This window comes from Cervus canadensis, chromosome 28 (genome assembly GCF_019320065.1).
Source record: "Cervus canadensis isolate Bull #8, Minnesota chromosome 28, ASM1932006v1, whole genome shotgun sequence".
In the NCBI taxonomy this organism is placed as follows: domain Eukaryota; kingdom Metazoa; phylum Chordata; class Mammalia; order Artiodactyla; family Cervidae; genus Cervus; species Cervus canadensis.
Window position 1 is genome coordinate 46,705,339 of NC_057413.1, and position 23,717 is coordinate 46,729,055.

A 23,717-nucleotide genomic window follows, 5' to 3' on the forward strand; every position below is an offset into this window, starting at 1 on the left:
CGGACTCTGGGGCCCCCCGGCCACTCCCTGCGCGGGGCACAGCCCGCCGGGAACCAATGAACCGTGTGGGAGCAAGGGCTTGGCCGTCCCTCCAGACTCCAGAGAAAGGCTGGGGTTTGCGAAGCGCGCCTTGGGATTCGCAAAGCCAGGGTGAATCCCTGGGGTCCCTCCACTTCCCCCCACCCCCACCTCCTTTTTACAGATCCACAGCCCTACGTCTTCCCCATTTTTTCGTCCTCTAAAGTTTGGTCCACGTGGTCTCTTTTCGCTCGCCGCCGGCTGTGGGGCCGGGTGAAAGTCGCTGCACCTGCTTTAGGCGAATTATGGTAGCGCTAGAAGTTGGTCTGCCCTCCCTCCGCCGCGCGCCGGCTCCCTCCTCCCTGGCTCTCGGCGCGCTCCCTCCTTCCCCGCCTCCCCCGCCCCCTCCCGCCCCGCCCGCGTGCCGCCCGCTCGCAGCCACTCGCTGCCCGGGCTCAGTCGCAGCCCCTCGGAGTCTGGAGCCGGCCGCCCCTACGGACCGGAGCGTGCGGCCGGCGGCCGGGACGGAGCGCCCCCCACCCCCCTAGCCCGCGAAGAGGGCGCGGCGCAGGCGGCGGCGGCGGCGCGGCGGGGAGGAGCCCGGGCCGGAACCAGGGCTGGGCCGGGGGCGGGGACGCCGGGGTCCCGGAGCCCCGGCGGCGGAGCGAGCGAACAAGCGTCGCGGGAGGATCGAGAAGGAGCAGCAGAGCCGGAGCGAGCCGAGCCGCCCCCAAAGTGCGATGCCCCGGCGAGGCTAGGGCGCGCGGCGGGCGGCCGGCCGGCGCGGCGCGGAGGGAGGGCGCCCGGGAGCTGCGCGGCGCCGGGCGGCGCGGAGGGGCAGCCCCAGCGGGCGGCGGCGGCGGCGGGCCCGGGCGGCGACCCGAGCGAGCCCCATGCCCCGCGCGGGCTGACGGGCCGGAGCCCGCACGGAGCGGCCGGGCTGGACAGGTAAGGTGGCCGGCCGAGCCCGGGGACGCGGGTGGGGGCTGGGCCGGCGACCAGCCCAACTCCCTCGCTCGCGCACTCTCTCGCCCGCTCACTGGCTCACTTTGTGTTTGCAAACTGCCCGCCGGAGACGCGCCGGGCGCCGGGAGGAGCCGGGCCCAGGCCGGCGCACTTTGTTCCAGCCGGGGCCGGCTGCGGCGCCCTGACCCCGTGGGGCCGCGACACCCCGCCCCCGGCTCAGGCCCCCGCGGCCCGGAGCTGCCTGGGGAACAGGTGGGGGCTACGGCGCGGCGGCCGGGGTGGGGGTGGGGGGCTGGAAAGACCACTTAAGGCCCGCCATCCCCCAAGAATCTAGGACCGGCCCCCTCCCGGCCTAGCCGCGGGGAATGGGGTGTCTTGGGGGAGCGACCACCGCTCCCCGCCCCCCCCCCCACACTCCCCGAGTAAGACAAAGAGTACTTCCCGGCCTAGACTTTGCTGAGCCGGGGAGGGAAGTGGTGAAGCGGGCTCCCCCAACCCCAGTCTGTCCAGGACTCCCCAAGACGCGCCGGAGGCAGACAGATGGGGACGGGGGAGACTGCAGTCCAACTCTCCGCGTCGCCTTGGGTGAGGAGGGGACTCAGTTTGCCGGGGTCGCATCTCGGAGGTTCCGAGGCCAGTCGTCTCCTTTCCTCCATCCATGGGTCGGCTGGGAGATAGGAGAGGAAAACTTCTTGGGGACTTGAGAGCGTCTAGAAACGGCCTCTTGTGATTTTGTGCGCCGGTGCTGGAGGGTGGGGGTGACCCTGTGCGTATCTGTATTCGCCCCATTTGGAGAGAGCGCCTCCTCACCATACGGGGGGGGGTGGGGGTGGAGAGAAGGCGGCAGCAGGACTCGGAGGTCGCCTGGGAAGAGTGTCCCGGGATAACCAAGTAGGACCCCCGCCCCTCCTCAGACCCAGGACTGTGGTATCTTCCTGGACAGCCCCCCCTCCCCAGCCGCTTCTACCCGAGCGGCGGTCACCCCGGCAGCGCGCCAGCCTTGCACTCCCCATCAACGCCTAACTAACTTGAGCTGAGCCCGGCTAGATCCCGAGGCGCTAGAAAGCGGGGCGCCCTGAGCTGCCTGGGGTCCTGGCCTCCTCGTCAAAGGAGCGTGTGCTTTCGCGGGAGGCGGATTCTGAGTCAGAGGCCCTAACGGCTGCGGATTCCTTCTCTCCAACTGGGGCGACCTCGTGAACACTTGGGCGTCCCACCCGGACTCTCCTGGTTGGGAGAAAAGGATATGGGAACGCCGAGACCCTGAGCCCATATAGAACACCGGGCTCGGCCCTGTGCATTGCCGGCTTCTCTTGCCAACTCCCGCCCCGCTGATTTCCTCGCTCCCTCCGTGCCTGGGTTTAAGCCATCTGGAGATCACCCGCATGTCTTGCATCCCTGGGCCGGGTCTCCCTGCTGATTGACCTCACAGACCAGAGCAGGGGTTGGAGGTGAGGTGCCCCAGGAGAAAACCCGAGTCTGAAGCTTTCATCCCAGTAGTTGCTGAGAAAAGCCCAGGAGCATTTTGGCCAATGCGGGTTTTCACTTGAACTTGAGCATCTTCATCCTGTGTTAAAGCACGTGCGTGGACTGTCCCAGAGCGAACTGTTATGGGTCTGGGATTGAGGGGTTCAGGAGCACAGTTTGAGAGGCAGTTAGGGTTGGAGCTGGAGGCTCGCCTGGGTGCCCCCTTCTCCCACCCAAAAGGAAGGAACTGTGGGATCATCTATACAGCCTGTAGCCAAGGGAGAGTCTGACCAGTCCCACTGTGGAACACGGCGGGTAATGAAGACCTCGACACCAAGAATTTGAACCCAGAAATTCACCATTTGCGGGAACCGGGACTGAACGCTATTGGCACTGGGCATTTCAAGCTGATGACCTTCCTAGTAAGCCAGTGGGTGGGGCGGGGCTGGGGGGGAAGGGGCAAAGGCCCGGTAAGCTTGCCAGGCCCCAGCTGCTTTAAGGAGAGCCACCCACCTCAGACAGCCCCTGCCTCAGCCAACCCTGCCCAACCTGGCAGAAAACTGCTGCGGCGAGGGGAAATCTGCAGGCTTGTTTTGTTTTGGTTTTAACTTGAGAAACTTTGTTTTGCCTGGGTTCTGGGCTCTCTGTCACCTGGCAGGCAGGAGGGAGGCCCCTGGGACTGTGCTGTGGGCACCTGGACAGCTTGCCCGCTCCGGCACCCTTAGATCTGAGCCTCTCGGAAGCATGACTGTCTCGTGGGCTCCCCATCTGGTGTCACTCTCTCTGTCATCAGTGGGGCAAAGTGGCATCAGGTGGAAGTGGCTTTGCTCCCCCACCCCCGCCCCCAACTTGGGATCCCTGTAAGATCTGAATCTCTCCTGGATCCCCCCTCACTACCGTACCCCTCCCCCATCCTAACCTCAGCACTAAGCTGGGGGGCCATGGGAGCCTTTTCTTCTGGCACGAAGTGCTTGATTGCTGGGTGGGGTTTTCTCTCCCTCTCCCGGTCCTGGGCAGGTTTTGCAGGAGTTATGGAGTTGGTAAACCCCTGAGCCCCGGGGAGAGAAAAACCTGACACCAGTGTGGGGGAATGCAGGGGTGGGGTAAAGGGGCCAGTTTGGGCCCAGCTTGCAAAAGGACCTGTCCCTGTCCCTTCTCACACCTGGACACCCCTAGCCCACTCCCTTTCCTCTGCCTTTGGCCAGAAACTTCCTTTCTGGCTGCTGGCAGGTAGGTCCCTTCTTGCCAGGAATGTGCATATCCTGCTGGGCTAAACTCTAAACACACCTCTTCCTTAGGGGCTGGAAAGTTGGAGGAGTGGTGGGAGGGTCCTTTAATCCATTAATCCCCCAAGGGTTTGCTGAGCCCCTACACTGTCTGGGCAGCTCCCAGGCTGGGCATTGGAGTGCCCAAGCTGTGAGGGCTGGGGTCTGCACATTTTCAGGGTAGGAAAGGCAGACAAGACATTAGAGAGGAGGGTGGTGCAAGGGTGTCTTTGTCAGAAGAGAGGTATGAGGTGCAAGGAGGGGAAGGGTCATCTCCCCAGGAAGCCTTCCCCGATCTGCCACGCCTGGCGTGGCTGCACCCTTCTTCCCTACGTCCTAATCCTTTGCTACCCCACTGCTCTGATGGCTTTCCTGTCTCTCCAGCTGAAACGCAAACCCCTCCAGCGCCGCCCAAGCAGGCACAGTGTCTTTATTTTTCTAATAATCCAAACTGTGTATTCTTGCCTGGAGAATCCCAGGGACAGAGGAGCCTGGTCGGCTGCCATCTGTGGGGTCACACAGAGTCGGACACGACTGAAGTGACTTAGCAGCAGCAGCAGTGCAAAGTAATACTTGCATCCAAGGGGCTCTAGCACAGTTTCCCTTCAAAAGCTCCCAGCTTCCCAGACCAGGGCAGGATGGGCACTGTTTTTGACTGTATGCTGAGGCTCCAGAATCTGAAGTGGCTTCCTATGACTTGGTGCCAGGACTCTGGAGTTCAGGGCAAGGAACTCGGGCCTCCCCAGGGCAGAACATGGGTCACAGGGGAGAAGGCTTTGGAACCTACCAGTGATGATGGGACTCTGGAGAACTTAAGTTCTTCAAACCACAGTTTTCTTACGCATAAAGTAGGTCAGTGATAGCAGTTGAGAGCCTGTTTGCCAGTGGGATGGAAGAGCAGGTGTAAAGTACCTAGAACAGTGCCTGGCACACCATAGTACTGACCAAGGGGTAGCATTTATTAGGTTCCCAGCACTGCCAGGCCACATGCTGGACTGGAAATTAATCTCCATTTTAAGGGTTAGGAAAATAAAGCCTAGAGAGAAGAAACAGCTTGTTTGAGGTCACATAGTTAGTGGTGGGGCTCCTAGAACTCCCACCGGTAGGGCTTGAGCCTCTGCTGTGGGGAAGGGAGAAAGGAGGGGATGGGAGGGCCTGCCACTCCCCTTCCTTCTTTCACGGGCTCAAACCTGGGTGCCCCTCAGCCCTCCAACGAGAAGGCTGGATTTCCCCTTCCTGTCTTCCTTTTAAGGGAGGATCTGGGCTCAGGACTTGGGATCTCTCAGCTGCACAAGACCCTGGAAGGTCCACCTCCCACCAGCATCCTAAGGTGCTCGTGGACACAAAAGTGGGAGGGGTAATACCCTAGAACACAGAGGAGGAAAAATGGCACCATCTTTCTCCAAAAAAAGGGAGACTCCTATGGTTTGGAACGCTGGCTCACACAGTCTTATGGAAGACAGATTTGGCTGGCAGTCTCAAATCATTCTGGGACCCATCTCTGGATGGATCACCTTGGAGAAGCAAAAAGCTCCTTCCCTTGAAGGGGTGAAGTCACTGTCTTTTTCAATGTTGCCTTCCTGGATTCTCCATGGAAATGCCTACCTTCACCCACGGCTGCCCTGTTGGGGGGCACAGCAGGAACCCTCTATTCCAACACCCCCACCCCCACCCCCACCCCGAGGCTTGTAGATACGGTTGGCTTGTGAAGTAGCGTTCGAGTGGGCCCTGGGAAGAGCCTGGACTCAGAGCATGCCTGCCTGAGCTAGAAACCAAGAGCTCCCGGCACAAAAGATACTCATTTGGACAAGGCCCCAGTGTGCTGGGCTATAGAGTCAAAGCTTCTAGTGCCTCAAGGAGTGAGCCATTCTGGCCTCGGCCAGGCTGGTGGTCTTCCTTTCTTTGATCCTTGTCCCCTGCAGCCTGTTCCCCCGGGCCCAGCAGCTCTGCCTACCTCCCCAGGCCCCAGCCTCTGCCCAACTGGAGCCTCCCTAGCTGGGACCAGAAGCTGGGCGGGGTCATCGATGGTGCAGGGCGTGGGGAAAGGGTCTTTTCTCTCCCACTGGGAGTTTCTGACGACACCTGACCTGGGCCACAAGTGCAGATGGGAAGGAATGGAGGCGAGATGGTGGGTCTTTCTCAGACGGTTACAGAGTAGGGTGTGTAGACTAGTGACCCTCCGTGTTTGTTCACGATAGGCAGGGTCAGCGGGTGGAAGTTACCCAGAATTTCCCCAGGCTGTGAAGGAGAGACATGTTGGTGACTGGAGGGAAGGGTGGGTCAGGGATTGGAGTCCTGGATTCCACAAACCTTGTGGAGCCATCACTGTGTGCGGTGGCCTTCCACCGCTGAGCTGTCGGAGTCTCTCGGCAAAGAGGTTTTAGAAGAGGTGGCTTGCTTGCAACTTGGAAAATCAGAAATGGAGCAAGTACCCCAGGGAGGCTCTTTCCCACAGGTGCTGGTGGTGGGGGGCAGGCTCCCCAGCCTGGACAGGATGCCAGGTCCTAGCGGCTGAGCCTGCAGGATGGCTGAGCTGTGTGGAGGGAAACCCGGCCCAGTGGGCTGGTGAAGGGGCTTCTGTAGTTTCTTCAGTCCGGCGGCCAGCCGGCAGACTCCGTCAGATTCGGTTTCCCAGCTCTGGAGCCCAGGCTTCCAGGAGACCCAGGCCGAAGGAAGTTGTTCCAAAAGAGGGTAGCATATACTTCCTCCTCTCTCTCCTTCAGCGGGTTCTTTGGGCAGAGTGTATGGCACCCTGGAAGAAAAGGGCCCGCTGCTGGGGAGCATTTGGGGAGGGATGGGGACTCGGGATTTACAGGAGACCGAGGGAGGGGCGTCTGCCGCTGGTGCTTGGGCGCAGTGCTCCTCCAGGCTTCCGCATCTCCGGTTCGGGTCGGGTCACAGAGTCTCAGGTGCTTGCGAAGGTTGGATGCTGAGGGTGCGTAGTCGGTCCACTTGGGGGAATCTTTCCCTTCGGAAGCCTCCGGGGCTCCCAGGAGAGGCCGAGCTCCGGGTCCTCGCGCTCCGGCTGAGCGCACTCGTTCTGGTTTGCTCGCCCGGCCAGTGTTTCCCTGAGCCTCCGCGAGCGCCTCAGTGCGAGGTGCCGGCAGCTCCTCCATCTCTGAGACCTGAGCGCTGGGACGTGCGCGCCGAGTGTCTTCGGCCCTCTCCGAAAAGATGCTGGGGGCTTTTGAGAGGTCCAGGGAACTCTGGCAGAGGGGCCGGGTGACCTCAAGTCTTTCAGCTACAGGGAGGGTCTCCCACGCCTTGGGCTGACCTCCTTGAGCTTGGGGCCGGTCTGGGTTGCGCGGGTCTGAGGCTCGCTGGTGAGGGGCTCGGGTGAGCGCACCGTTACCTGCTTGCTCATTCCCTCTGCGACCTTGGTCATGGACCATGATGCTCCCCTCTCTGAGCCCCGGTTTTCCGACTGTACCGCTGGGGAGGGAGCACCCACACTCCCCTCTCCTGCTCCCCACTTTCCCGCAGCTGTGGATTGGGGGGATTGGGAGTTGAGTGAGAGAGGAGACCGGCCCCCTTTGTTCCACCGCCTCCGCGGGTCCTGCCCTACAGCGGCGCTGTGGAGCGCGGGGCAGCGACCCTGCGGCCCAGGCAAGTCTCCTCCCCCCCAATTAGGCAGCGGAGCCTGATTAGAGGGGCCGCTGCGCGCCCCCTCCCTCCCGATCCCCATCTACGAAGATTTCCCTTCATCAGAATCTCACATCCTCCAGAAATTAATTTGATGCCTCTTGTTATCAATTAATTGAATCTCCTTGGGAGAGAGAGCTCAGCGAGGCGGGCTGCAGCTTGGCCCTTGTGTGCTGCCGTTCTGCCCTCCCCCTCACACCAGGACAGCCTCACCCCTTCCCCGTTTCTCTTCCTGCTTTGAAATTTATTTTCTAAAATAAAACCACTGCTATGGGCCCTTTAGCCCACTTTGGCTTGGATGGTTACCCATGGACTGGGCACTACCTGAGATTCACCCTTCTGAGTGCTGGGGGAGGTGGGGCAGGCTTCCTCTCCCCTGGCCCGGTTTGATCCCTGCATTCATCAGCAAAACCAAACCCTTTGGAAATTTGGCATGACCTTGATTCTGTGTGCTTCGAGGTCTGCTGGTGAGAAACTCGGAGAGGAGGACCGGGGTAGGAAGATGTGGGGACAGAATCGTGTACACACAGATACACATCCTAGTTGGCGGAGGAGACATTGGTGGACCAGGCTAGGGACCGTCAGTCACCAAGATTTTACTCTTGTGAAAGTTGTCCTTTTTAGATGAGGCATTTAAGATCTCTTGCCCCCACCAGGGCTGATCTGTTAAATGTACAGAAGAGGGCACAGGTGTGTACCTCTTGCCAGACACCTAGAAGGTCAGACTCTGCCTTCTGCAGGGAAGATGGAGGAGGAAGGTTCTAGAAGACATCCCAAGTCTGGGAAGGGATCATGGCAGGTACAGAGTGGAACGAGGTGGTCACCAGACCCTGACTGAGGAACTGTGATTTGCCATTTCACATACCTCCTGTCCTTGTTCTTGTTTAACAAGTGAGGTCCCCTGGTCCAGAGAGGTGATTAACTTGTCCAGGGTCACACAGCTGACTGGAACTTGCCCCTCTAGAATGCTGGCCCCAGGACTGAGGTCACAGATGGACTAACTTCACTGCTTTGTTGGCTCTCACAAAGTTTATTGCAGTGGTAAATTTCACATCAATATCCCTGCTTGGCTTCTGTTGAAAAACCCAAACTATCAAACATGGAGCCTGCATTTCTGTGGGGTAAAGATAGGCTGGGGTTGAGTTAGCAACTTTGTCATAGAGATTTTGCTGAAATGGCAACCCACTCCAGTATTCTTGCCTGGAAAATCCCTTGGACGGAGGCTACAGTCCATGGGGTCGCAAAGAGTCGGACACGTCGGAACGACTTCACTTTCACTTCAGTATTCTAGGAAGCGCTAGGCAGGGCGGGTGTCTGAGAGGCTTTGCAAGGTCTGTACAAGCTCAGAGAAGACCTTTAAGGACACCCTGACCCACATCTAATTCTTGCATAGCTGCTTAAGAACTGATGGTGGTAGATGAATTTTACCCCCCTTCTTTCTACCACGGAGGGAATTTTAGGGTCTTACGTCTTGAGGGGTCTGTTCTAAGCTGAAGTTAGCCCATTTGTTCGCAGGTGAACCCCTCTATGAAAGTCATCACCCTCTTACCTGCCATCCCCAACAGAAACTTAATGTACTTTTTATTGGGGTAGAGGAGACTTTCTTCCAAGAATGGAACCACAGGTGGGGACTAGAGAAGCACTGGACAGCAGTAACCTTTCTGGAAGGTTGGAACAGGGAGAAAGATGTGGAAGGATGCTGTATCTTGCACATTTGAATATGGGTGTGTTTTTTGGATGCCTCTGAGTTGGTACCCAAGATTCCTGTAAATGCCACCGCTAGATATCATCAGGGGAGACAGAGGGGCCGGGGCCGGAGAAGGCCAGACCACTGGTCTGTCCCAGGTGGGCAGGAGCCCTTCCTGTGCCCACGGGAGCCCTCTGGTGCCAGGGGCACTACCAGATCCATGCTCCAGATGGCCTCTCAGGCCCTGGGTGAGTACCCCACCCCTTAACCAGCAGGCCCCCCACGAAAGGCGGCACTGTTTAATTAGCCACCTCTGATTAACCAAACTTGGCATTGGCTCCTCTTGCCCTCATCTTTCCCAGCTCCGAATCAATGGCTTTGATATGCTAATTAGGGAGTAATTTAATTTCAAAAGGCCGCAATTAACAAGGGTGTTGTGGACATGCTGTAGTTAAGCGGAGTAATCTAATTTGCATTAGTAACAAGCAGGGACTAATTAGAAGCTTAATTAGACACTTAGATGGCTCTTATGTTTACTTTCTTAATGAGATGGAGTGGGCTCTTTGGTTCTCTTTTTTTTTTCTTTTTCTTTTTTTTTCTTATTGTTAATTCTTTCTTTTGGTCATGGTACTCGGAAGAAGTGTTGAGGGAGGCCACCTTGGTAGGGCCTGGTGGAAGCATTTTGGGGCCGGAGCCAGTGAGAAGTGCACTGGGGCTGGGGCATGGTGATGGTGGTGAGGAAAGGTTCAGATTCCTGGGAAATTCCAGTGACCGCCCTCCAGGCTTTGCCACCTTGAGAGAGAATTCCAGGGAAGAGCTCTGGTTTGGGAGTCAGAAGAGCTGTAGGGTTTCAGTTTGGCTCAACCTCCTAGCAGCCAAGAAACCTTGAAACATCACTAAACTTCCTCAAAGTCTGGTTCCTTCATCTGTCATAGTGAGTGCCAGGTTGTGTGTGACAGGATATGGGAAAGAACTTTCGAGGACTCTGTGAGTGGAATAGTTGTTACTAAAATATATTCACAAATTGTGTGCCCAGGCTTCACTTACCGAAGACTCAGCTCAGAAGTCACCTTCTACAGGAAGCCTTCCCAGAGCATCCTACCCCCTCTAGGCATCCATAGCCAGCCTCCTCCTCCAGTTTCTACTGACCATAACACTGGTGAAGCTGTGTGTTGTGTAGTCGGTTCTCAACCCTGGCTGTACTTGAAATTTAGAATACTTTTAAAATTATCCATGCCTAGATCTGACTCCCCAGAGAATCCAATTAAATTGATCCGAGGTAGAGCCCAGGTGGGGGCTTCCCAGGTGGCACTTGGTCAGGAAGATCCCTTGGAGGAGGGCATGGCAACCCACTGCAGTACTCTTGCCTGGAGCGTCCCATGGACAGTAGAGCCTGGCGGGCTCCAGTCCATAGGGTTGCAAAGAGTTGGACCCAGCTGAAGCTACTTAGCGCACAGCATAGGTATGGATATTTTTTAATGCTTGTGTTTGCCTGTGTCTCTCTTTCTCCACCAAACTATAACCCCCCTCCCCCCAGCAAGGGCTGTGTTTTATTCACTTCTGTGTGCCCTAATGCCAGTACCCTCTGTGACCACTAAAAACTGCTGATTGAAATATTTGCTGTCATGTGGAAATGGTCATGATAGTAAGTGGTGAGTGGGGAAACAAAAATTCAAACCATGTACAGATGATGAACCCAAGCTCACGTTTTAGAAGTTTATATGCCCAAAGAGAGTGGAAATGGACAAGACTGAAAGGGGTGGGGCCCCAAAGTCTAGCTCTCCAGCTGGTAGACTTACAGGTACTATTCATTTATTTCCTCTTCACATGTTTTTACCAAGATGTCTTACTTTTAAGATTAGAAGATAAAGTTATTTGAAACTTGGGGGAGAACCTAGAGCAGAGAACCCCAGAATGGCAGCTCACCTTCCAAATCAGAGGTTGCTGCAGGCTTTTAAGAGGCACGTCCTTATCCTGGCGTGTGCACTAGCTCCTTGGGCTTGGAAGTTTTGTGCTAAGAAGAGGCCTCGATGATCCCTGAAGTTGGACACTAGATAGTTCCCAGTGTGTTGTTCAGGGAGACTCTTAGGCTGAAGTGAGACTCTTAGCCCAGGGCGCCAGACTCTCACCCACACAAGAGCGTCCCACAGTCCAGGGAAGGCCCTGGAGAGGGATTGAGCTTTTTTCCTGGAACTCTGATGGCCCCCTCTGCCTGAGGAGAGACACTGCCCAGGCTTATCAGAGCACCAAGCAGTCATGGGGCTCACATCACCCTGCCCTGCTTTGGGGACCAGATTGGGAGCTACAGAGACATTCTAACCCTTGGGTTCTGTCTCACTGTCCTCAAGTGCTGAAGAGAGTGAAAATGGATGAGCCTGGAATGGGTGGGGCCCCAGTGTCAGGGCTGGGATGAGGGGGGTGGCATCTGGGTTTGCTGGGTCCCCACAACAGTAGTAAGTAGCCTTCTCTGAACATCTTCAGGCAGCGATACTGCAGCAGCCCTGTAAGGAAGGGTTCCTGTATTAACTTCATGTGACAAATAAAGAAACCAAGGCTCAGATGGTGACCTCACTGCTCATGTTCTAATTACAGAGCTAATAAGAGACCAAGGCAGGATCAGCAGGTAGGATGTCCAATGAAGGGCAGGAGGAAAGGCCGAGGCCCCCAGGGCTCCTTCTGGAGCCCTCCCTCCTCTCACCTAGTGGCCCGAAGCCAGTGGGCCTTTGGGGCCTGAGCTGGATGGGCAAAGGGATCCCCGGGCCTTGGGATGACAGATTGGGAAGTATCCTTCAGGTGCTTGAAATGCCAGTGCTCATTGTTCTGAAGAGCCCTCTGCTTTACGTCCCTTGACACAAGTGAGATCTGATAGCAGGACAGCTAGAGGAGGAGGAGGAGGAAAAGAAAGAGAAGGAAGAAAATAAAAGGCAGCCCTACGCTCTGTTCTATGTGGTACCTGCTTATGTGTGACTTTTTTTTTCCTATAAATTACACCTTATGAGAACCTATCTTTGAAAGTTTTTTTTTTCCCCCGATGTGGACTATTTTTAAGTCTTTTATTGCATTTATTAGAACATTGCTTCTGTTTTATGTTTTGTTTTTTTGGCCACGAGGCATGTGGGATCTTAGTTCCCCAACCAAGGATTGAACCCGCACCCCCTGCTTTGGAAGGTGAAGTCTGAACCACTGCACCGAGCAGGGACGTCCCATGTCTTTTTATGTAATCCAGAAATGTATCCCTTTCAAAGACTCTTTACTCTGAAGGAAGTCTTCAGAAACCAGTGACTGCTCTTGTAAAATCAGGGCTTTTGCAGATGCTGTTCCCCCTGCATTCAGTGTACACTTTGCCTGACTGATACCTGCTTATTCTTCATTTCTAAGTATAGATGCCAGTTCTTAAAAAGAAGCCTTCCTTGCCCCTCCATATAAATTGAGTCCTTTATTTGTTGCCTGTACTCATATTTATAGAATTTATTTTGTTTGAGCTTATCTACATGTGTCTTTATTTGTCGTCTTCCTCACCTTGTGGGGACATAGCTCCCGGAGTGCAAGGCCTAGTCAGGTCTGCACACACACAGCCTGGCACGTGGGTAGGTGCTTAAATATTTGTTGAACCAGTGAATGAATGAAGGGTCGTTGCTGGTGAAATATTCTCCTGGGCAGCATTGGAAGAAAGAGAAGAATGACTTCGTTCGTGGCCAAAACTTCACACTACTGGCTAAACTTTCAAAAAGACAAATGCCAAATTTACCCAGAAAAAAATGGTGAAATTGTACCTCTGTTATTACCAGTTGCCCTCAAAACACCCAGGACACCTCCGCTGGCTTGTTTGAGTTTTGTAAGCCTGTTGGGGGCTAGGACCAAGTTTCAGTATCTGTAGATAGGTCCTCACTCAGTGCTTGGCTTAACTGGGCATGAAATCCATGTTGAATGAATGAACGGTCTTGGAGGTAGATCACCTCGTTTTAGTCACCAGGAAGCTCATAACTGAAGCCAGTGCTTGTCGTTGGAGCCCTGCTGTTGGCTTGGACAGGCCGAATCAGCATCACCTAGGAACTTTTAAGAAATGAATTCTCAGGGCACTCCAGGCCTAAAATCAGAAGCTCCAGGTCCGGAGCCCAGTAATCTGTATTTTAACAAGCCCCCCAAGGTGATTCTGATGCACTGAAGTTTGAGATCCTCTGACTTAAGGTCTTGGCCCATTTATTCTCCCTTGTACTACCCCCATGGTATTATATTTTAAGTAGCTTTGTCTATCTTTTATTGCAGTCTGCTTCCCAGTCTTTCTTGGAAGTTGATGGGGTATATACATTGTAAATAGATAGCTACATCTAGTCCAGTTTCTCCTATCATCCTACAGAAAAGGAAAGGGAAGAACGCGCCCCAAGTTAAACTGCAAATTGGTGACAGAGGTGGGGCTAGAAGCCAGCTTCCCAACTTCCAGTCTCAGGCTTTCAACTGCCCCCCTGACTATATTCTAGGTTTCCCAAGGGCCCGAACCGGTGTCTGCATTTTCAACTCAAATCACCACCACTGCTCTGGGTGCAGGTTACCTGTGGTCATGCCCCCACCAGCCGGGCTCCCCCTGAGAGCTGGGGGTGCGCCCCTTCTCCGGCTGCGCGCATGCACGTGTGTGAGAGCGCGCTGGGGGCTGCCCCGCCCCTTCCCTCGCTCCCTCCCTCCCTTGCGGGTAAACTCCGGGCATCCATCAGTCTGTTAATTGCACTAATTAGAGATCGCGGAGGTGTTAATTGGAAAACCCTGGTATTGTGCCTGTTTGGGGAAGAAAACGTCAATAAAAATTAATTGATGAGTTGGCAGGGCGGGCGGCGCGGGTTCGCGGCGAGGCATAGGGTGTCATGGCAATCGCTCAGATTAAGCGATTGTTAATTAAAAAGCTACGGTAATTAATACTCAGTACACCATATGGGCCCGCGGAAAAGGCACAAAAGGTTTCTCCGCGTGTGGGGCTCCCTGTTCCTTTTCCTCCCCCCTCCCCCCAAAAGCACCCTAACCCTTGGGTCCTCCCTTTGGCCCCAAGGTGGGTGGAACTCGTCACTTCCGGCCAGGGAGGGGACAGGGGCGGACCCGGCGCGTTCCGAGCCGGTCGTGCTGCGAGCCCGCGTGCTTAGAAGGGCCAGGAGCCTCGGGGGGAGGTGGGAGAGCCCCCGGCGGCCCCGCAGACACCCCCGGAGCGGAAGAGGCGGTTGCGGCTTTGACCCTGCTTCCTTCCTTTCTTCCGTAACTGGCCAGAGGCTGTCAGGTCCCCTGGCGCCCCAGGGGAGCCCTGAGAGACCTGAAGCTAGGAGCTGCCCCAGGGTAGGACCAGCACCCCACGGAGAAATCCTGGAGCGCAGGGGATGACTCCGCGCTGCCCGCAGCTTGCGGCAGGGGAGGGTTCAGGGAAGGCTGGGGTGGCCATGGCCCAGTCCTTTATAGTGCGTTCTAGAAAAATCTTCCTGTTCCCTCTCCTTACGTGTCCATTTGAAGGAAGAAAAAGCAACCCGTGACTGGCCCAAGGTCACCCAGCTGGCCCTTGAAACCAGATGGTCCTCTTCCCAGACCGCCTCTTGGCTCCTGCAGGCGGTCAGTGAACAGCGCTTTGCTGAGGACAGGGGTGCCCAGGGCTGGAGCTGGCTTGGCAGGGGGGAAGTGAACGGAGGAGGGGGCTCTTGGAGGGCCCCCTCAGTACCACAGCAGGCAGCTCAGGTCTCCACTGGGAATTGTGAGGCCTGCATTTCCCTTTGGGAAGGGGCCAGCTGTGATTCAAGTAGACCCTCCGTGTCTCTCAGCCGTCACTAGAACGTGGTGGTTCCTTATCCACACACTGACCGGGGGGTTTTCCTCCTGGAGTTTTCAAGTCCGCAGAGACCTTCAGGACCACCTCGCCCCGCAGAGACAGGGAAACGGAAGCCCGGAGGAGGAGGGAAAAGAGTCACAGCTGCTTGTGACTGAGCTCAGACACCCTGACACTCAGGCTCCTGTCTCCTCCAGCCAGAGTCCAGGTTCCCATGGACATTGGCTTTCTCCCCCATCCATGTGGGAAGCAGGCACTGATATCAAGGCCTGCCTCCAGCACCCCACTCCAGCCACCCCACCCCTACCTGGCTGGGCCCCAGGCACCCAGAACCTGCTCACCCACAGTGCAGGGAACACCCCAGTGCTGTTACATCACCCAGCGGAGAGATGAGCATGAGGCATGAGGCTGCCTGCTGCCCCGGTGCTTCCCCTCAGGAGGGCAGGTGTCTCAGGGCAGAGGTGAGGGTGTGGAGATTCCTGGGAGCACCCACCTGCAGGTTGGGTGCGTGCTGGTGGGCGGGCAGGAGCCTGGAAGGAGTTGAAGGCCCCGGGGAGGGGGCAGAACAGCGGGCCACGTGGGAATTAATGCCATTCATACACCCTGAGGAAATGACTTTTCAAATGCATATAATCTCGAGCATGCAAATGAGAGGCTTGCTTCACCCTGTTTAATATGAATGATCGGTCCTTGAATAGCTATTATTACACGCCACATTGCAGCAATTATGTTGTTCACTGGGTGTCGCTCTATATCTCCCCCCCCCAATAAAAAAGAAAAGGACACTTCTGTTTGCATCCTCCTTCCTTTTTTCTCCTTTTCTCCAAACTTGCTGTCTGATCAACTTTATGGTGTGTGTGAGTGTGGGAAGGGGGGTATTCTCCCTTACCCCAAGGAAGAGACTGCTGGATTCTTTCTCCTGTACACACACACACACACACACACCCCTGAGGCTCTGGTCTTTGTCCCCAGGGGCCCAGGAGTTCTCAGATCTCAGGGCAGCTAGACTTGGAGTCAGGGCCAGGGTCAGGCCGAGGGAGAGCAGAGTGGCCCTGCTGTCTCCCCCTCGGGTGGCGGGGGGCCCAGGCCTAAGTGCAGGAAGGTGCTCTGTAGGCTGCAGCAGGGATTGGAGTGGGTGGCTGTGGGCAGGGGGCTGGAGCCCTGTGCTCTGGTGGGTGGAGGATGGTGTCCACCCCATCCATCATTTGGCAGCCACTGGCCTCCGGGCTGACACAGCCATTAAGGCCCAAGACCGAGTGCTCAATCTCTTCCAAACTGTCACCCCCCAACCTTGCCCTTGCCCCCGGCCCAACTCCTCTCAGAACCCAGGACTAGGAGCTGCAGCTGGGGGGAGGACGGGGTTGTAAAAAGCCCTTGGGAGCACGCAGAGAAGAAGGGACACTCCAGCAGCGCAGGGTCACCCAGGAGGCCGCACAGGTTGTCACAAGAGCAAGTGTGATGTGGCATGCGTGGACTAGTGGCCTCCCCATGGGCCCTCGGCAGTGCTCTGTCCCCCCGGTTCCCCCCACACCCTCACTGTCCTTCCCATTCTGCTGACAGTGGGGACAAAAACAGCAAGGGGCTCAGTAGGGTGACGGGAAAGAATTCTTCCAGAGTGAAAGAATTCGGGAGCTGCCTCCTTGAAGAAGAAACTAAGGCAATCAATCTCTTCCAGCCGTTGGTCTATTAAGGCCCTCCTGTTCCCGCTTATTGGGCCAGGGACTCCATGTGTCTGTGGGGTCTGCAAAGGCCAAAGGGAATCAAGAACGGGAGGAAAGATCACCGGCTGGCTTCCACCCCTTGACTGTGTGATCTGGGCCAAGTCTTCGACCTCTCTGAGCCCAGGGCCTTCATCCTCTACATGTAAATAGAGGACAGGTGAAGAAGGGACCAATCATTGTTGGCCCTTAATTCTGCAGGTGGTTTGTGTGTGCTGTTTTATTTACTCCTGACGGGACTCTGAGGCTGGGAGAAATTCCTTCTACAGACAAAGAAACTGAGGTGTAGGGAGTTTAAGACTCCTGTCAGAGATCAGTAGTGGATACCACTGTGTCTTGTTGGCTGAAATCAGTGTTCCTCTCAAGGGACTGTGGCTTTGGCGACAGCTGGAGACCCCAGCCTTTGAGAACAGCTCAGCCCACTGAAGCCCCCCATCTGCTTCGGCCTGTGTAACAGGTGTCTGAGATAGTGCAACCTCCATGAGATGTAGAAGGAACTGCAGGCCCCTTCCTCACTGGCCTTGGCCATCCCAGTCATACCCTCTTGTCGTTCTGAGCATGTTTTTGCCACTGCTTGAGAGGCAGTTTGGGGACACGGGGGAAGAAGACACAGGATTCAGGCCTTGGCTCGGCCTTGGGTCAATCTCCTGACTCTCTGGACCCTCGGTTTCCCATCTGTAAAATCAGGACGAAAGGAGCGGTCTCCCACAATTCTTGTGAGAAGGGGTCCGGGTGCCTGTGGAGACAGTAAACACAGCGAATCAGCTTTGGGCCAGGTGCTGGGCTGAGGGCCTTAGAATGGAAGGTCAGGGATGTTGGACCACCGGCTACCCCCGATCCTGGGGCACAGCTCCAGGCCCAGCTGAGGGACTGGCATCCAGTAGTGGGTGCTAGGCAGATGGCAGCTGCTTGTGTTGCGTCTGGGAAAGGAGGCCCTGCCCTTGGGGAGCTCCCGGTCTGGGGGGAAATAAACACAATGGGCATCACAGGTGTTGAGGGGGAGGCAATATGGTGGCTCCCAGTGAATACCTCACCTGCTTTTAAGTCCTTGCAGACCCCTGCCCATCCTGGCTCTGCCTTACACACTGGCTTGGAGGGAGAGGCCTGAACAGGTTTGGGGGTGGGGCATCGCCCCCTCGAGGAAATATGGGGCAATGGGCGCGCCTCAGCTACAGTCTGGAGCTGCCCCCACCTGGGCCTGGGGGGAGGGTGACGTTAGGAGGGTCTGTGCCCCAACAGGGGTCCCAGGGTCGGCCTTCAGGAGGTTGAGAGGGAGAAGCCGCCCCAGGACTCGGTGGGGTTGTGTTGTTTGGGGACGGGGGTGTTGGGGGGCATCCCTTGCTGGCCAGCCCTGCCCGTCCAGCCTTCGCGCCTCAGCCCCTCCCCCACATCTCTCCTCCCTCTCCAGGTCCCGCTAGAGCGACATGATGGTGGAATCCGCCTCGGAGACAATCAGGTCAGCTCCGTCTGGTCAGAACGGCGTGGGCAGCCTCTCCGGGCAGGCCGATGGCGGCGGCAGTAGCGGCGGCGGGGCTGCAGGCCCTGCCACAGGCGGTGCGGGCCGGGACTCGGCCGTGGGCGCGGACAGCAACGGAGAGATGAGCCCCGCGGAGCTCCTGCACTTCCAGCAGCAACAGGTAGGAGCCAGCACGCCTCCCCAGCCACCTGGAAGGGATGCCAGACCCCTGCTCCTACATCCTGGCTCCCGGGGGGGCCTCTGCTTCCAGCCTAGCTGCCTTCCCTTAACCTTCTTGAGAAGGTCCAGCCAGCAGAGACCACCCCCTCCCTCTAGTGATCACTAAGGCCAGGGGAGAGCAGCTCTTCCAGAAAGGGTGGTGTGGCTGGGGGCCCTGAGATCTCCGGGCTTAGGCTCAGAAATGCCCACAAGGGCAGACAGATGTCTGGACAGCAGGCTCGAGGGGGGTGCATCTTGGGCAGGCGGGCACCTGGGCTCTCCTCCTGCACTCTGGCTAAGTTAACAAACAGGGTTGAGGGGAGGGAGGCCCTGCTCTGGGTGCATGCTCTTTGGCCGAGGGGGCTCTGCACACACTGGTATCTTTACTTTGTTTGTGTTGTAATGCGTTCCCCACCTGCGCCTCTGCCTCGGGGCCCCTGATCCAGGCTGTGAGTCAGCTCACAGGCACCAGGGGTCAGTGCACCTGGGAGAAGTTCAAGAGGAGCAGGCAGAGGCAGGCCTCCATTTTTAGTGCCCGGACTGGGAACCTCTGTCTGTACCCTCCTCCCTCTTCCCCCTTCATCATTCCCACCCTAAACTGCAGAGGTCAGGAGTCCAAGACCAGCCTCTCTGAGGATCAGGAGGCCTTAGGGTGGGGAGCCTGGTTGGGTTATGACAGAGCAGGGGCCCCAGTTCCCGGCCCCACCCGGGAAAAAGGGAAAATCATGCTTGACAAGTTCAGGAGAACCGGCCCAGCCAGCCTGGCCTTGGGATGCTCCTTCTCTTATTTGACTTTGCTTCTCAAATCACTGCTGGTGGCATTACCCCTGGGGGGCTCTGTCGGGAATGCAGAAAGGTCGGGTCCTGCACCTACCTCCCCGCCTGTACCCCTCCCTGCCTGTGTGCACAGGTGTCTGTACCCACATCACCCTCTTGCTCCCTCCCAGGTTCGCCCTGGGGCTCCTTCTCCCACTTCTTAGCCCCTAAGGAGCCCTTTCCCACCACACTTGAAGCCAGAGGTCAGATTGGAAGCAGCACTGTCAGAAGGCCGACCCTGGAGCTGGCCAGCCAGGACTGACGCAGGAAATGAACACACCCAGGTTCCGTCCCACCTCTCCTTCCCAGCAGTCCACCTGGGCCAGTCCTGGGCTTCGCTGAGCCTCGGCACCTGAAGCACAGGGACTGTTAGGATCAGATGCAATGTGGGTGTGAAATCCTTGCCCCCAGTCTCTGATCCCTCCGGTGTGAACAGAATTGAGGACTTTAAAAATCCCTTTGTCTTGCAAACAGTGGAAACTTGAGTAGAAAGGGCCTGTCTCCTTTCTCCAGGGAGATGGTCCTTGGGAGTTTGCAGGCATCTCCCAAGCTTGCCTAAGCAGGTTCCCTGGGGAAGAGACCCACAGAGTCTGTACCATCTATGGGGGACAGAAGGTCAAAGGGCAGAACCCTATCCTTTATCAACACAATAACAAAACACCCCAGGCCAGAGATCTCCAAGGCCACCCATTCTGTATGGGTGAAGACTTCTCTCTCACCTCTAGGCTGACAGAGCTATGAAAATTTGTGAAAGTGGAAGGAAGGCCAGGGGGAAAGTTTCTTTTAAAAAATTATTTAGAGAGAAGACTGAGCCCCAGTGAGCAGGATAAGCGGGGAGAGGTGTGGGGTGGGGAGAGACGGGACTGTCTGTACTGATCAGGTTTCTGTGTTCTGCGTTGCACTCAGGCCGTGTTTTACCATCTATATTCCACGTTCCAGTTATCCCTGTTTGTTTTGGTGAATATCCCAAAGTCCTGGAAAATCCTATATCTGTTTCACAAATAAACTGGGGTGGAGATTTGGAGGCAGGCGGAGGGAGGGCTGGTTTATCCATTTGCGCTCACTACGGGCGTAGTGCCTAGGGCCAAGGAAAATATTTGAGACTTAAAAAAGGTTTTCTTGGCTCTAAACTATGAAAAGAACGCTGCAAAATTAAAATTACAAAATTGTCAATTAAAAGGAAACAGTCTGTGGGCCATCCTTCTGCCTCCAATATATGAGTGAAGCTTTGGGGCCGGCAGCGGGGGAGCTTCAGGGTAAGGATTTCTGGTTACCCCCTCCCCCCCAACAAATGTCTCTGACTCTTTGTGGGGAGAGTATATGGAGGAAAAGTGCTGGACCCAGCAAGTGCCTGCTCCCTCTCAACCCCAATCAGAAAGTCCTTGGAGGACTAACAAGGACTGTTTGATGCTTTGGGTCTTTAATGCCCTCACCTTCTCGGGGAAGTTTGTGTTGTTGTTATTCCCACATCACAGATAAGGGGGCAGCCAGAGGCGGCACTGACTTGTCCAGGTGCCAGGGATGGTAGTTCTCCTGGCTCCTAGTGTTTCCTAGTGCAGGGCTCGACTCCTACCACACTTCACAATCCCCGAGGCAGCAAGGCCTGGCGCCTACTAGGTGCTAAATAAACCACTGTCTGTGAGTGAATGAGAGCTCTCCACTCTCAGGCTAAAAGTGCTCTTAAAACAAACCAACAAAGAGCCGCAGTGGCCGCCGGCTCTAAGTGGCCACTCCAGGGCTTGTGAGCGGGTCTGAGGACGGCGCCCTGGTCCCTCCTCCTCGTGCCCCCGTGGCTCCTCTTCCCCTTGTCCGTCTGTCCATCTGTCGGTTGGTCCCTGCCCCTCTGCTCTGGATAAACAAGCCCTGGAAATGCAGTCTTGGCCTTTGGGAGTAATGAGTTGACAAAGGAGAGAGAGAGATAAACAGGGCGAGTCAGAAGTCAGGCTGGTGACAGGACTTTAGGCTGAAACAAACAGTGCTGAAGAGGGCAGCCACGTCACTCTGGAACAAGAGCAGGCGCCGGTTTCCATGCAACAGCAGGCCGAGAGCTTGTTTAAACAGAGGCAGCCAGGGGGTGGGGTGGGGGGGGCAGGGCTGGGCTGCCCGGCCCTGTCTGACTGGAGAGAGGGTCCCCGTCTGGTCTGGCTGTCCTGCCTCGGTCCCGCAGCCAAGGCCCCAGCTTCCTGCCCCCTCCTCCCAGCCCCCTTTGCGGTGAGTGACGGAGCCACACCACCTCCACTCTGTCCTTGGGGCTTTCACCTGTCTCCAGTCCTGGAGAATCTCCCCTGAGAAGGAGGCAGGGGGAGAACCGTGGGCCCTGGAGCGTGCATTCACTCAGCAAACATGCATGGAAGCTCATTTTCCACCCAGCACCCTGCTGGCCCGCTGGGGTTAGTGATCCTGTTAGAGATGCCTTGAACCCAACAGGCATGCCATCTGCCCATCAACCCCTGCCTTCCTTCACCAAGCCAGAGTCTCCTTTGGCCCACATTTCCCCTCTAGGATGGCGTTTTTTCTTTGAAGGTTGTCCTTGCACTTTCTCCTAATCTGACTTCATCTGTTTGAAAACGTTCCCGGTGTGTAGGGTTTTCCCCGGGGTCTCCATAAATATCCTTTGGGCTTTCCGATGGGGGCGCAGCCAGGGCTGGGAGTGTGTGGCAGCTCTAGGGAAGTGAGGTGGAGGGCCTGGGGAAGTTTCAGGGGCCAGGCTGGATGCTCGCTGGACTTGGGGCCAGGAGGACTGGGCCAGGCAGGCGGCGGGCAGGGGGGCCCGGCAGCGGGCAGAGCGGCTGGGCTGAAAGGCGTCCGGGGCCTCCAGAGCCGCCACTCCTATTGTCCTCTGGTTGCGGGGGTGACAGGTCAGCAAGGGTCACGGGAGGGTTGCCTAGCGTCTGGGAACTCCCACTGCAGTTGCTGTGGCAACCGGGGCCAAATCCCACCCTGTTCACATCCTGTGAGGAGATTCAGAATGGTTGGGGGGCTCTGCACATTAATGGGCTTTTACCTCAGCCCCCTCCATAGAGACGGTGGTGGGCAGTGTCAGGGAGTTGGGGGAAGGAAGAATGGAAGAGGTTTTCCTTTCCCTCCCCCATCTGGCTCTTGTGGCCCCAGCTCCTCGGGGGGGATGGGGTGGAAAAGGGGGGGGTCTTTGGAGGTGAATTAGCACAGACACCTCACACGTGCTGTCAGCAGTTGCGTTTCGTCTGCAGGTCTGGGGCTCATTTCTTCAAGTCTTCGCTCCCACTCCAGATCCTGTTCTTTCATCTCTGGTCCCACACCCTCCAGACTCCCCTTCTCTTTCTGTAGAATGAGTCCTTTCCCAGGAGGTCCTGGGGGCCCTGAAGGGAGAGCCAGGGCCCACACTCCTTGGAGGGGAGACTTAGAAAGTTCACGCGGGGGAGGTCCCAGACTTGCTGACAGCTGCAGGGAGTGTTAGAAACTCCCTCCGTCCCTCCTGCCTGGGAACAGGGGGCAAGTGGGAGGTGGGGCCAGGTAGTAAGGTAACGGGCAGGGTCCTGAGAGGGCTGAACTCCCCTTCTCATACTCCTCCTGGGTGACTAAGCCAAAGGCCCCCCTGTTTTACGTGTCTGCCTCCTAGTCCAACAGGAAAGGAAGTTTCCCTAAGAGGGGAGAGAAAGGTAGAGGACGGGTGTCCCCAGGCCCCTGCTTCCTTGGGACTAGGAAGGAGCCTGCCCACTGTACCCCCAGGCTTCCCTTCTGCTGGGGAATTCTGAGACCCCCTCTTCCCACCACCACCGCCCCCCCCCCCACCTCTTTCATCTCCCTTTTATACCAGAGTTCTTGTCCTTACTGATAAGGAGTTTGGGGACAGTGGGGAGAACTGAGGGGGAAGAAGGTGAGTGTTTGCTCTTCTAAGGGTGAAGGACTGAAGCCAGGTGGGCACGTCCCAGGACCCCCTGTCCGTGGGTCAGCTAGGTGTTCTGCAGGAGCCCCAGTGCGAGTCAGTGGGGAGGGAACTGCATGCCCTGCACAGCCCCTGCTCTAAACCCCACTCTTAGAGCCCCCGCGGGGTGGCTAGCCTGGGGGCAGTGGCTGGGTTCACCAGCGGCCCTGAACCCAGACCTGGGAGCAGACCCGCTTCCACAGAACTCCAGTTACTGGGACATGTCTGGGAGGGGAAGCGCCATCACCCCACAACCCTCAGCCCACAGTGCTTCAGTTCCTTCCAGATGCCACTATTGGACCTTCCAGGGGAGCTAGGTTTGTCGCCGAGGGGCTGCACCCATGCTGCTGGGGCAAGAATGGAGGGGAAGACCGGCCTCTAGGGAGGGCCTTGCCCTTCTGGGCCCTGGTGGGGTCCTTTGTTAATCGTCTTCCTTGGAGGGGTTGCATTCTCAACACACTTGTCAGGGAAGGGGTCCTGAAACTGGGCTGTGTGTCTCCCACCCACGTGGGCATCTGTATCTGTGCATTGCTGGTTTTCATTTTAATGGTTCTAATTTGAGAATGTGCCGATGTCATTTTTACGAGGTTGGTGTAAAAAAAATTTACAGCCTTCCCCAAAAAGCTTTTTTTTTTTTCCAAGGGAAAAAGGTGTAGAATCACTTCGGGGGTTTTATGGTCTCCTCTCCCCCATCCTCCATGCCCCCCCTTCTCTGCGTAATTTCATTTTTATGTCTCTTTGCTGGAGGACAAAGCCTGGCTGGTGGAG

The 23,717-nt window shown here is 56.6% G+C and overlaps 1 protein-coding gene across 4 annotated transcripts in view; it reads left to right on the plus strand.

Moving 5' to 3' along the window:
* Positions 1–440: 440 nt before the first annotated feature.
* FOXP4 (forkhead box P4) overlaps positions 441–23,717 on the plus strand; it is a 51,004-nt gene continuing 27,727 nt past the window's right edge. Inside the window, exons 1-2 of one of the 4 annotated variants that reach the window (XM_043449889.1) lie at positions 441–966; positions 17,963–18,191. In XM_043449889.1, the coding sequence (XP_043305824.1) occupies positions 17,979–18,191 (213 nt within the window). In that variant the 5' untranslated portion in view covers positions 441–966; positions 17,963–17,978. The remainder of the gene's footprint in view (positions 967–17,962; positions 18,192–23,717) is intronic. The other 3 variants (XM_043449891.1, XM_043449888.1, XM_043449890.1) reach the window with 3 other exon arrangements.